The 13,777-nt window shown below is 41.5% G+C and overlaps 1 protein-coding gene across 1 annotated transcript in view; it reads left to right on the top strand.

The window, feature by feature from the left end:
- The window catches only part of Cdkal1 (CDK5 regulatory subunit associated protein 1 like 1), a 732,899-nt gene that overhangs the window by 7,556 nt on the left and 711,566 nt on the right, over window positions 1-13,777 (top strand). Inside the window, exons 2-3 of the mRNA XM_004640150.2 lie at window positions 11,238-11,412; window positions 13,513-13,625. Of these exons, the coding sequence (XP_004640207.2) occupies window positions 13,586-13,625 (40 nt within the window). The 5' untranslated portion in view covers window positions 11,238-11,412; window positions 13,513-13,585. The remainder of the gene's footprint in view (window positions 1-11,237; window positions 11,413-13,512; window positions 13,626-13,777) is intronic.

Raw genomic sequence — 13,777 nt, 5'->3', positions numbered from 1 at the left:
CCCTTTGTGTCTCTCTGGCAAGATGTTCTGCTCCTGAATCAGCTGGGTGGGTCTTGCCTCTAGCCTCTTTGCAGGGAGTTCTGCTGAAGGGTTCCGTGCTGGGCCTGCAGCCTGGGTCAAATGATGATCCGCGGGCCGGGTCTTCTCACTCACTCTCTGGGCCTGCGCTCAGGGGCTATTCAGGATCCCATCAGGCCCCTGGTCGTCTCAGTCGCTGGGCCTGCGCTCTGGGTCTATTCAGGATCCCTCTGCCCTCGGTCCTCTCACTTACTCGCCGGGCCTGTGCTTTGTTCTATTCAGGATCCCGGGGCCCCAGGTCGTCTCACTCACTGCCGGGCCTGCGCTCTGGTCTATTCAGGATCCCGCGGCCCCGGTTGTCTCCAACCATTCTTAATTGATATTTGGACTATTTCTTTTGTTATCACTCACAATGTAAAGTTAGCTGAAATTTGACACAGGTTATGCACTGGTTCACAGTGCATAATTGTTACAGTTGGAAAGAATATATTACAAGCTGGGTGTTGGTGGCATATACCTTTAAACCCAGCACTCAGGAGGCTGGGGCAGGAGGATCACTGTGAATTTGAGGCCAGCCTGGGCTACGTAGTGAACTCAAGGTGAGCCTGAATTACACAGTGAGACTCTGTCTTTAAAGAAAATAGTATATTGTAGAGTAAGAAGCACAAAAATAAGCCAGTGTGGCACCACTCTGTTCACTGAATGATAAGAATAGCAAGATCTGAGTCCAGCAAATGAAGGGGAGAGTTTCGCAGGAAGATTTTTTTTTTTTTTTTTTTTTTTTTTTTTTTTTTTTTTTTGCGGTACCGGGGATTGAACTCATGTCCTTGCACTTGCCCAGCCAAGCGCTTATTCTACTGAGCCATCTCCCTGGCCCTAGCAGGAAGATTTGAGGCTCACTGAAAATTTTGAAAAGCACTTGGTTTGTGTCTGGATATGGTAATAGAATTATCAGTCAGTGTACTCAGATCTCAAATACATTTTCTTTTTTCTCTAGATAATGCTTTTTTTCCCCTTCTGTTTTGCTTTCTTTTTGTGGTGCTGAGTATGGAACTCAGGACCTGGTACCTGCCAGGCATGTGCTGGACTACTGAGCTACTCCAGTTCTTGTGTGTGTGTGTGTTTTTTTTTTTTCTTAACATTTTAGCATAGTCATAGTTGATTTGCAGTTGTAAAAATTATGCTGAGATCCTTGTATACTTTAAACACGTCCCTCAGTGGTTTCATCTGGTAAAACCATATACAGTATGACCGGCAGGACACAGACATTGATATCCATGGTACTGAATGTTTCCATTCTACAAAGACTTCTCATATTGCCCTTTACAGTCATCCTTCCCTTTTTAAATCCCTAGCAGCCACTGGTCTGTTCTCCATTTCTATAATTTATCCTTTCAAGTGTGCTATATAAATGAAGCCACATAGAATGTAGTCTTTTGGAGTTGACAATCCACTCAGTATGATTTTTCTTGAGCCGCGTACAGGTTGTTGCAGGTGTCATTAGTACCTTCCTTTGTATTGTTCAGTAGTGTTCAGTGGAGTATGTACTAAACTTTAATCACTCCCTCATTGTAGGGCATCAGTTTTTGGCTGTTATAAAGAAATTTGCTATCTATATATAGGCTTTAAAGTGGATATTAATCTTTATTCTTAGATGAGACGTCCGGGGAACAGCTAGTTGCATGATTAGCTCTTTAATAAAATGTCAAGCCCTTTTCCAGAGTGACTGTACCATTGTACATTTCTACCAGGAGTATACGAGTGATCTATTTCTTTGTGTCCTTGCCAGTGTGTGCTCTTTTCACTGTTTTTCCTTCTAGCCATTCTAATATAGAGATGCAGGTGTGTCATGTTATCTCTTTGTGGTTTTGGCTTCTATGTCTTTGGTGGATAATTTTGAATCTTTTTTCATGTGGCTATTTCCTGTGTATATCATCTTGGGTGAAATTTCTTTTATGTTTTTGCCCATTTCTAATTATTTTTTCCTGGTATGTTTTGAGTTCTAGAAACTAGTCCTTTGTTGGCGATGTGGTTTGTAAATATTCTTCCACATTGTAACTTGACTTCTCATCCTCCTACAGGGCCATATTTTGATGACATCTGACTTAGCAATTTTTCTTTTTAAGGACTGAGCTTTAGTTATCATGTATAAGAGTTCTTTACTACCCCTAGGTCCAGAAGATTTTCTCCCCCTACTTTTACAGTTAAGCCTATGATTTATTTTGTGTTAGGTACGAACCCATGCAATTGACCAGACCAGGCATTCTGATGTGAGTAGATTTATTGGGGGCATCGTACAGGCTGGCTGTCTAGTGCACCAAGACAGCACTGGACAAAGTGGGGGGAGCAGGAGACTATAGGATCTTTCAGGGAAGGTGATTGTGGGCTGGAACAGGTACTAATGATGCTGGTGGACATCATTTCCTTCCTTGTGGTTTAATCTTGCTTATGTCAGAAGGAGTGAGCTGAGATCAGAGTACAAAGTGGAGCAGGGTTGGGATTGGGGTTGTTGTAGGTTACCTAGGAAACTAAGGGAGGGATTGTTTGGGCAAGGTGCTTGAGAAACTTTGAGTCCTGACCTATCATCCTAGATTCTGTTTGATAGAAAAAGAGGGAAGAAATCACCTGGCTACTTCCTGCTGAGCGGGGGCATCGTGGGGCCAAGAGTCTGGAGATCAGGGTGAGGAGTTGTCTTCATTGAAGGGGTGTCATTGGAGCAAGACTTGGTAGGAGTAATCTGAGAGAAGTATTTGGTTAAAATTTTGGGTTGTTAATCTGGTGACAGTATTGTGGATGAGAGAAACGAAGCAGGAGGCTAGCATGAGCATAATAGCAAGCCCTGCAAGGGGCCCTAGAAGGGGAGCGAGCCAAAGGAAGACAGTGTTTTATGTAGCAAAGTGTCACACAGAAACAGCTGTGTGTCTATTTTGTGTTGCTTGTCTGGAGGTGTGTTGAACATGTGAGATTGTGGGAAGAGTGGAGTTGTAAAAGGGAGAAATCAATGGCTAAAGGTTTTTTGGGAAGAGGATAGGGGTGTGTGTTGTTGGGTATGGCTGGGATGACTGTGAGAGCAGGCCTTGGAATGGACATGTGTAGGTAACACTTGGTGAGGTTGGTGGTCAGGGTAGAAGCAAGAAGGGAGTCTGATTTGCATGTGTCATTTTATCATGACCGTGTTGAAGGGGAGGAATAAGGAGATGGTGAATGATGAGCTTGAGTCCTCACTGATATTTGGGGGTTACTGGGTATTGGGAAATGGAGGGAAAGGCCATGGTGTCCCGAACCAGTGGGTCAGTCAACTAAGGTCACCTGGGGGAGGAGCGGGGAATTGAAGAGGCGACAAAGGGCAGGAGACGCGAGAAATGGAGACAAGACAGGATTCTGATCAAGTCTCGTTTATTTAGGGGAGATGCTGGGTATATATAGTGGAAGCATAGGGAAATGACATCGGCGGGTAAAAGGCACGAGTAACTAGGCAACCGGCCTATGACAGGAAGTCTCGGCTCTGGGGGGGGTGTCAGCAGGTATCTAGGCAACGGGGGAAGGTGCAACCCCTGGGGCATAGCACGTGATTCATGGGGAATGGGCAAGGTGAGAAGGACCATAAACTTAACTCAGCAGGGGAATAGAAACTTAAGAAAAGGGCTGACACTATTATAAAATGGATACCAGTTAATGGCTTCCCACACATGGAATCTCTGAAGCACATAAATGTGGGAATAGCATGTGTGACACGAGTGGGACTGAGGGAAGGGGGAAGGAGGAGCTGGCTGTACATTAAGGTTAGGTTTATAGGACAAGCACTGTGGGAAGCCAGGTGAGAGAGACATGGAGCTTTTGAATGAGATCTTTCCCCATGAGAGGTATGGAGTAGGGTGGCTTTGTAAGGAAATTATGAGTAAAGAACAGCATCTGGAGTGAGCAGGGAATGGGCCTGCCGGAAGGCGTCATGTAGGTTGGCCATCAACACCCACTATGGAGACTGTAGATCTAATATAGAAACTTTATTTTTTATTTTATTTTTATTTTTTGTATTTTAGGGAAGCTCCTACAGTTCAGGGTCTCACTGCTAGATCGGACTCGTAGTGATCTTCCTGTTTACAGCCTCCCAAGAGCTGTAATATAGAAACTTTAGAACTCAGGAAGCACACTATATGTGGTGTCCATATCAGCAAGAAAGAGGTTTTTTTTTTTTTTTTAATCTGAGATGTCCAGTGAGACTTGGGACTCTGATAAAGATACCTCAATGTGGGCCATGGACCCCAAGCTCTGTTGTTTCTCATCTGTGGCAAGATCAAGCAGGTCAAGTATTGATGAATCTGGCTGTAACAAGTTTTCCTGTGAGGGCAGGGAATTGGAAGACTTACCTGCTCTCTGGCAGACAGGTCAGCCACATTTTCAGTGACCTTTGAGATTATAGATGGAGCCAAGTCTGCAAGTTGGGGCAAGCTCATTCCCAATGTCCTTCTTTGCCACACTTGCAGGAAGAGCTCAGGTGGCAGCATTGTTTAGGTTCAGCATTGCCTTGCTAAGGTCTTACTTTGGTGGGAGTCCCAAGTGTTACAGCCAAAAAGTTCGCACTTGTGTACAGTTAATTTTGGTCTCTATTATTAGGGGCTACTGGGTATTGGGAAATGGAGGGAAAGGCCATGGAATCTCTGAGGCACATCAATGTGGGAAAAGCATGTGTGGCACGAGTGGGACTGAAAGTGTCTCAGAGTATGTGGTCGACATGGAAAGTCAGGTTAACTAAGTTTCCTTGTGAGGTTTGAGGGCCGAGATTTGTCTTTTTAGCTTGGTGTGAATTTCATGAACAGATTGGGATATAAAATAGGAACTAATGACAGTTGTTTTTGAGGAGAGCAATATACTTGATTATCAAACACCCTGAAATATTAGGTGTGACCAGAGACCTGTTATTTCTTATCAACCGTTAAATTCCTGTTATTAATAGATAGTAGTTAAACTTGTACAAAGAACATTTGACATCAGTAATCATATGTAGTAGTGTTGCTTAACAGTCATGACAGATGATGAGAACATTATCATTTAACTGATGACCTCATGTTGGCTTGACATGAACCTCTTATAAATATCTGGAGCATAAGAGAAAGGTATGAATATATTTAATGTGGTAACTTTTTTATTTTAGGGAAGGGTCTACAGGGTATTCACGGTCTCACTACTACATCGGACTCATAGTGATTTGCTTGTGTACAGCCTCCCAAGAGCTGGGATTAGAGGTGTGCACCACCATGCCCAGTTTCAGTTGCCTTCTCAGTGTGCCCTGGGGGCAGGGCCAGGGCCGGCATGGCAGGCCCAGAGATCGAACACCCAGCCCTTGTGCCTGCTTGCAGGTGCTTTAATCCACTGAGCTATTTGGCCGGCCCCTAATGTAGCAACTTTTATGAGAAAACCTTATTTTATTTAATTTTTTATGTTTTGCAGAACTGGGGATTGAACTCAGGTCCTTGCGCTTGCCAGGCAAGCACTTATTCTACTGAGCCATCTCCCTGGACCCGAGAAAACCTTATTTTAATTTTTTGCTTTTACCAAATTATTAGGGGTGTCCTCTAAGGAGATTATTGGGGGCTCTCCACTGATAAAGGTTGGCCACCCTCTATCTGCCAATCAAGAGTCCTGTCCAACAGTCTCTCCCCATTTTAATGATTTTTGTTTAATTGTAAGTTTATTTTGATATTATTTAAGAGTCTCATGCTCTACTGACTGAGATAGCCGCACACCTGTAATTTTGATATTATTTAGACCAGCTGGTAACTCAGGAGAAAGTCTTTAGAGCTCAAACAAAAAGAGAAACAGCTGTCAACAGAACGACATAAACATATATATATATATATACATGATATGCGTGAATACCCTTACAAAATAAGAGTGCACTCAAATATATTTCTGGCCAGATTAAATTATGATGACCTATTTAAGTTTGTAATTATGAGAGACTACCCAGAAATTTTGTGGGTCAGTTAGCAGAGATCTCTTATAAAAACAATTTGAAAAATGTAAAAACCTCCTATTTATAGTTACCACGTTTGAGTAGGAGCAAGCAAACTGAGCAGAGTATGAGGATTAGGCACATCACAAAAGAGGAGCTCTGACAACTCACATGACCTGGAGTTGCAGGCTGGCTAGAAGGTTGTAAAGGGAGGGCCGGAAGCTGTGACCTAGGGTCTGTCTCTTTGTTGTGGATCTAACAGGAGAATGTCTGCTGAAGTGGCTGAGGGGCAGGGAGAGTGAGGGTAAACAGCAGGCTCAATTGGAAAGGGAAGGATAGGTGGGCTGTTATCCTGCCCTCCATGCCATAGCAGAGGGAGGGGCACTCGCTGTTGGGGGGAAATGTGTTATTAGTTGTTTTTTGTAACTGGAAGAGGATGGTGAGGAAAGGTGGGGGGAGAAGGAGCAAAGAGATAGTGAGGTATCACTTTAGCTCCTGAAAGCTAGAGGTCAGAAGATGAAGCAGTGGTGATATTGTGATGGAATATTGTGATGGAATTTGAGCTGAGTTGGGCTTTAAGACTTGGGGGGTATCCTTAAGGACAGGTGTGGCTGTGTTGCCTCAGAGAATGTGAACACAGTTTATTTTGCCTCAGGACAGAGAAAAATCTAGACGTGGGCCTGCAGTTTTGGAACTGGGAGGGGGAAACACTCATTCTTAGCAGGACACAAGGATAGTAACCCTCTGCCAAGCACCATGGAGACAGCTTCCCCTCAATCTGGGACTAGAAATTTCGGTGGGACTCAGCTCACCTGGACTGGTGTTGAATATAGGCTGGGATCAGCAAATAGACAGGTTCCAGAGGAAAGAAGCCTGGTAGATAGACAGGGGGCTCAGGACTGGGGGGTTTGGCCCCCAGGAGCCTCACATGCTGCCCATCCAGTCACAAGGTGGGCAGTGGCTCAGTAGGGGCTTTGGCTGAGAGGATCTGTTGGGGGCTGTAAGACAGGCAGAGGGAGAAGAAAGCAAGGTAGGGGACTTTGGACTATTTCCCATTGCGGCAGCAAAATTTCTCTAAATTAATGAAGGTATCATAATTAAAAGAGTTCTTGGGGGGCCCAGATAGTCTCATTGTCCAACTTGTATTGTGGCCAGGCTGTTTGACAATGAAAAATTAGGCATTTGACTTTGAGGTCAGAGAAGTCTAAGGGGCCTCTAAGGACAGGTGTAAGACAGTCTAGGACAGAAGAATAGTTGTGAGAGAGTATTGAATTGCCCATAATAGTGAGAAGGGGGTGGTGGTAGTGAGAGATCTTATTGTGAGAGTCCCAAAAAGGGATGTAGAACCAAAGCCTTCAGAGCAGATGCGTTGACAGGACTTTGTAGAGTAGGGCCAGGGCTGGCTGAGAGGAGTAGAGCTGGGAGACCAGCTGTTCAGAGTAGAGATAGTCGTCCTTAGGGAAAAATCTGGATGAAATAGAAAAGGAAAGAGCAGAACAGGACGTCAGTGTTGGAGAATTCCTGTAAGGAACCCTGAAGGAATTTAGAAGCTATTTAGAGTGCTGGCCCAATAACTGAGTGGATTAAAGCACCTGCAAGCAGGCGCAGGGGGCCAGGGGTTCATTCCCCAGCCTGCTGTGCTGGCCTTGCCCCTGGGGCATGCTGAGACAGTGATTAAGACTGGGTGTGGTGGCATGCATCTGTAATCCCAGCTCTTGGGAGGCTGTAAACAGGCGGATCACTATGAGTCCAATCTATTAGTGAGATCCTGAACACCCTGTAGACCCTTTCCCTAAAATACAGGAAAAAAGAAAGAAAATAAATAGAAGCTAGCTATGCCAGGTACGAGTTGAAGGATTCACAGGGGAGAGGGCTGGAGGCAGAGGCAAGTCATCTAGAACGACATTTATCTTCAAGATGTGTAGGGAAGCAAAAGAGAAAATTAAAGTACAGAAAGTGCTCTTGTCTTGGCTAAAGTTGGGAAGGGGGCCTTGGAGACATTCATCGCTGCTAAATTGAAAGGAGTCAACTGTAGCCAGCAAGTCCCTAGGGAGAAATGGCCCTCTTTGTTTTGTTTTTCTAACAAGTTGAACAATGGAAGAGGTTTGAATTTTAAGATGGGTTTAATGAGTGATTAGGGAATACTCACAGTTTTAGGTGTGTAGGTCAGCAAGGGAGGTCTGAGGCTCGAGGTCCATTGAGAAGGGCTGGCGGCAGACCAGGTCAGGGCCCTGGTCGTGAGGGACTGGCAGAAGCCTTGGCATCGGTCCCAGGTTTCAGCAACAAATGTTAGGTATGAACCCATGCAGTTGACCACACACCAGGCATTCTGATGCAAGTAGTTTTTTTGGGGACATCAAGCAGGCTGGCTGTCTAGCAGACAAAGGGGGGCAGGAGACTTTATAGGCTCTTTCAGGGAGGTTGAATGTGGGCTGGAACAGCCAGATCACAGGTGGACATCATTTATCTCCCTTGTGGTTTAATCTTGTTTATGTCAGAAGGGAGTGAGCTGAGACCAACATGGGTCAAAGGGAAGTGAGCTGAGACCAGAGTACAAAGTGGGGCAGAGTTGGGATTGGGGTTGTTGTAGGTTACCTAGGAAACTAATGGAGGGAATGTTTGGGGCAAGGTGCCTGAGAAACTTCGAGTCCTGACCTATCATTTTGAGTTAATTTTTGCAAACGGTATGATCTCAGGCAACTGTTGTGTCTTTTTCCTAGCAATATCTAATTGCTCCAGTGTTAATTTTTGGAAAAGCTCCTTTTTTCAATTGAATTGCTTTTGCGGTGTTGTGAAAAATGAGTAGGACTTATTTATGTGGATCTGTTTCTGGGTTTTCTGTTCTGTTGACCTGTGTTTCTATTCTCTCTCAGCTCTTGATTAGTCTAGCTATCCAATGAGGTAAAATTGGGTAGACCAATTCCTTCTAATTTTCTTTTCAAACTTACTTTACATATATTAATTCCCTTTTTCATATACATTTCTCTTTCATGTTTGCAAAAATATTTTGCTAGAAATTTGATAGTGATTATTCTAAACCTCCATGTTAGTTTGTTCTCGATTGATATTGTGGGGCTTCCTTACTGGTTGGTCAGTTGGTTTGAATGCTGAGACTCCCCAGTTCTCTGACTTCACTCCAAAGGGGTATGTTGGGACACTGTATTATAGGGTGTAAGTCAAGACTGCCCACTCTCTGTTGGGCCTTATGGCTGGCCTGTGTGTATTTGGTTGGAACTGTTACTAAGTTTTTTTTTTTTTAGATCTTGCTAGACTGCCCTTTTCTTAGTTCACCGAAAGAAAGGGGGTGATGGTGTTGTTGGTATCTTGGCATTTTCTAGATTACTGGCTTTTTTTGCTCCTTGTTCTGGATATAGGAAGTAAAAGAAAACCAAGGAACTTATGACGACAGGCCCTGAAGTTCCTAGCCTGCCTGCTGCCTTTTCTCCCGTCTTTCAAGTTGTCTTGTTGTATTGCTGATGTCCAAAGCTTCCCTATTCCTTCCCACAATGTATAGTGTTCTTTCTGGGAGGGATAGGGAAAAGTATATCTAATTTCCTGCAATTGTGTCCTTATTTTCTTTCTTTTTTTTTTCCTGTATTTTAGGGAAGGGTCTACAGGGTGTTCAGGATCTCACTACTAGATTGGACTCATAGTGATTCTCCTGTTTACAGCTTCCCAAGTGCTGGGATTACAGGCCAGCGCCACCACACCCAGCCTCAATCACTGTCTCACCATGACCCAGGGGCAGGGCCAGCACAACAGGCCCGGGGATTGAACCCCTGGCCCCTGTGCCTGCTTGCATGAACTTTAATCTGCTGAGCTATTTGGCCGGCCCCTTATTTTCTTTTTTTGACTAAAAGTTTTGGCTGAATGTAGTAGTGTATACCTTTAATCTTAGCATTTAGATGGCTAAAGCCAGAGGATTGCTACAAATTTAAGGCCAGCCTGGGTTACATGCTAAATTCAAGGTCCACTCAACTATATAGTGAGACCCTGTCTCAAAAAAATTATAAAAATTTTAAACATTCAGGAAAATGTAATAGGTTAATGAACATTAGTTACCTATTTTCTAGTTAAGAGTTGTAAATGTTTTCATGTCTTAATCTTTTTTCCCCCTAGTTTTATTTATTTATTTATTTTTTGCGGAACCGGGGATTGAACTTAGGCCCTTGCACTTGCCAGGGAAGCGCTTATTCCACTGAACCATATCCCTGGCCCCCCCTGAGTTTTAAATTATAGATATTATCATACTTCACTTGTAAATTTCAATATGCATTTTTAAAAATAAAAATTTTGAACATAAGGATAGTATTTTATTTTATTTTTATTATTATTTTTTTTTTTGGCAGAACCAGGGAATTGAATTCAGGCCCTTGTGCTTGCCAGGGAAGAGCTTATTCCACTGAGTCATCTCCCCGGCCCCAAGGACAGTATTTTATATGTAATGATTTATAAGGTCTTCATGGTAGCTAATATCTAATTCATATCCTCATTTTACCCTGGTTATTCCCCAGTTGTGTTATAGAGGGTTGGATAAAGCAAGGTCTAATCAAGAACATGAATTGCATTAGTAGTTAGGACTTTAAAAAATTTGTTGATTATTCATCAAGAGAAAATATTCTTTAACCCATTTAGTCATCTTTCATAGTTCAGGAACACAGGTCAATGATAAACTGTTGTGGAACTCCGGCCAAATAAATTTTTTACATTCCAAAGTCACTGTGCTTTGAAGGATACCACCAGCCTTCTTTGTCGCCTCAGAGTCTCTAATGGAATCAGGATTTCTGTAGCAATCTGATCTGCATTTTCTGTCTTCCTTGGTTCAGTCATAGCAAGTGTATAGTGAGCTTCCACCCCAAGGAGATGACGAGGAAGGGTCCAGTAGTATGAAATCCCAGGGGTTTGGTCAGAGGCATATGAGGCTTGGTCAAAGCACTGGTAGTGAGTGTCTTCAGCACCAGTGTCCCTTGTAGATGGTGGAGACTGGTTAGACATTTTAAGTTTACTTTTAATCTTAAAAAAGTCCTGTTTACTTTTTTCTCCATGGTTATTGATTTGTTGAGGAAATAGTTCAGTTGAAAGTTGGAATGTCCTCCCATCAGTAGGAGTTGTGTAGATGTGTATGTTTATCTCCATTTTGTGTAAAATAGAAATTAGATTTTAAAGCCTTGGTTAGATTTTGGCTTGAGAATTTTTTTCATAGGTGATGACGCTATGTTAAGACATTGTCAGAAGCTTATGTTATTTCTAATTTGTTTAATGATAGAGAAGATGCCTTCTGCATCCTGTGATATGCTACTGGATGACATAGAAGATATTGTATCACAGGAAGATTCAAAACCATAGGATAGACATTTTGTAAGAAAGCATGTTGTTCCAAAGGTGCGAAGAAGAAATACCCAAACGTATTTGCAAGAGGAAAGCAGTCCACCAAGTGATAGGTAAGCCTTTTTTCCTTGAAATTACTCAGTTTTCATCCCATGAGAGAAGTTGGCACTATTTAGTGTGGTATGCACAATGTCTCTTTTAGAATCTTTGACCTTTTGATTTGCAGCATAGATTTTATTTGAATAATTTTAAGTTTGGCAAAGTAGTAATTGGTTAAAGTAGATGTCCAACTGGATATTGTTTGAAAGCAGGGCCTAGGACAAATAGGAATCTCTGCTGTATCCGTTCTGCATTACTTCCAAATTAGAACTACAGTATGTGATTCTTATGAGACAGTGGTGTTTTGAATATTTGATTTTTTTATCTTGGTGTTGGTGGTTCTGGGGATTAAACCTGCTAAACTACACCTCCAGCTTTTTAAATTTTTTAAAATTTTGACATAGGGTCTCATGAGGTTGCCCAGGCTGGACTTGAACTTGTTATCTTTCTACATAAGTCTCCCAAGTAGTTGTTGTGTGCCATTGTGTCTGGTGTGACATTTGATCATTCTCAGGAAATTTATGAATATTTAGGGACCAAGGAAAGACATTGGACATGTAAGTTAACTGTCCTGTTTTTGGGGTGTAATGGCACACACCTATAATCTTAGTACTTGGGAGGCTGAGGCAGGAGGAATGCCTTGAGTTTGAGGTCAGTGTAGGCTATCCAGCAAGACCTTATCTCAAAAAAAAAAAAAAAAATTACTGTCCTATTTACACTATTATGTTAGGATACTAGCCTATCAAATTATTTTTTGTGTTAAATTTTTTATTTATTTTAGTGCATGTTTCCACTACATAATGAATACATTTATTGTGGAACTTGGTACATGTACATGTCACTTCTTAATCCTTTGTCCCTCCCCTTTCCCTCCTGCTTCACCCCCACATCCCCTCCACATCTGCATAAAGTCTGCCTTCCTGTTTCCTATCATCTGTCTTTTACTTTGCTCTTTATACTTTTGGCTTCTTATATGAAAGCCATGTAGTATTTAACTGTATCTGATTTATTTCATTCAGCATTATGTTCTCATGATTCAGTCATTTTCCTCTAAATGTCTACAACCAGTGAAACATAACATTGCCAGAAAGGATTATGTGGTTGTACAGTTTTAATAAACCTATAATTTTTTTATCTAATAAATTATTAAAAGTTTTAATATGCTTAATTATTTTGTTTGGAATATTAAGCTTTTGATATCTATGAATTTAAATTTTTCTTATATTTCAGTCACTAGAAGGTATTTAATTCAGGGTAGAGCACTTGCTTAGTATAGGGGAGCCTCTGGGCTCAAACCCTTGTACCACAGAAAACCCACCAAAACCAAATATTCTATGATTGGCGTTTATTAAGCTTGTCTTAAACATGCCCTTAAGATAGTTTTTCTTAACCTATAAATTATTGGGGCAATCTAACTTGAGAATCTTTTTCTTCTTAAAGATACTTCATTTTTTGTAACTCTGTTTTTATAAATGGAATACTTTTAATAATGCTGTGGGGTCACAGTTGTTAATTTTGGAATTGTTTATATCTATACATTTTAAACTAGATAAAGATTGCAACTACTATTAGGATTCTATGAGCAGAAAGATATATTTTTTTCTCTGTTTGCTATTACTGCTAGAACAATTTTCTGTGCTGTTGGTATTATTATACATCTTCCTTTACATGCTTTTTGAGGTACTAGCGGTGGAACCTAGGCTTAACACATGTTAGGCAGGTGCTCTACCACTGAGCTACACCCCTAGCCCTTTTTATTTTGAAGACCCCCTGCCTCATCCTCCTGAAGATAAGATTACAGGTGTACACCACCATGCCTGGTGGCATGAATCTTTTCTAGAAGTTGAATTAGTAGTAGTGTGGTCAGTAGTAGGGCTTAAAAATACAATTCAGAAAAAATGATATTTTTCAACATAGAGATTCTTGAAATTATTTTATCTTCATGTTAGGCTTTTGATGTAATAGCAGGCTTTGCATTAAGTTGGTGCATTTAATGAATGGTTATGAATTAATTGTAGTTTGTTTTTTGGCAATGTGCTTTACAATTAACTACTGGCCTTTGCTTTAAAAAAATCATTTAATGAGACTTACTTTTTGTATTGATTACCCAACAGCACTATTCCAGGCATACAGAAAATTTGGATACGAACTTGGGGTTGTTCACATAATAATTCAGATGGAGAATATATGGCCGGACAGCTAGCTGCGTATGGGTATAAAATTACAGGTAATGAGATCTTGCATGTATTTTGCTGATTTTTTTTTAATTATAAGTTTTAGAAATAGATATTTTATTTTATTTTTTTTTATTTTTTTTTATTTTTTAAATATTCATTTATTTTTATTTATTACATTTATTTATTGTGTGTGTGTGTGTGG

Source organism: Octodon degus, unplaced genomic scaffold (genome assembly GCF_000260255.1).
Source record: "Octodon degus isolate 3935 unplaced genomic scaffold, OctDeg1.0 scaffold00119, whole genome shotgun sequence".
Lineage (NCBI taxonomy): Eukaryota > Metazoa > Chordata > Mammalia > Rodentia > Octodontidae > Octodon > Octodon degus.
This window is presented reverse-complemented; position numbering and strand designations above follow the sequence as displayed.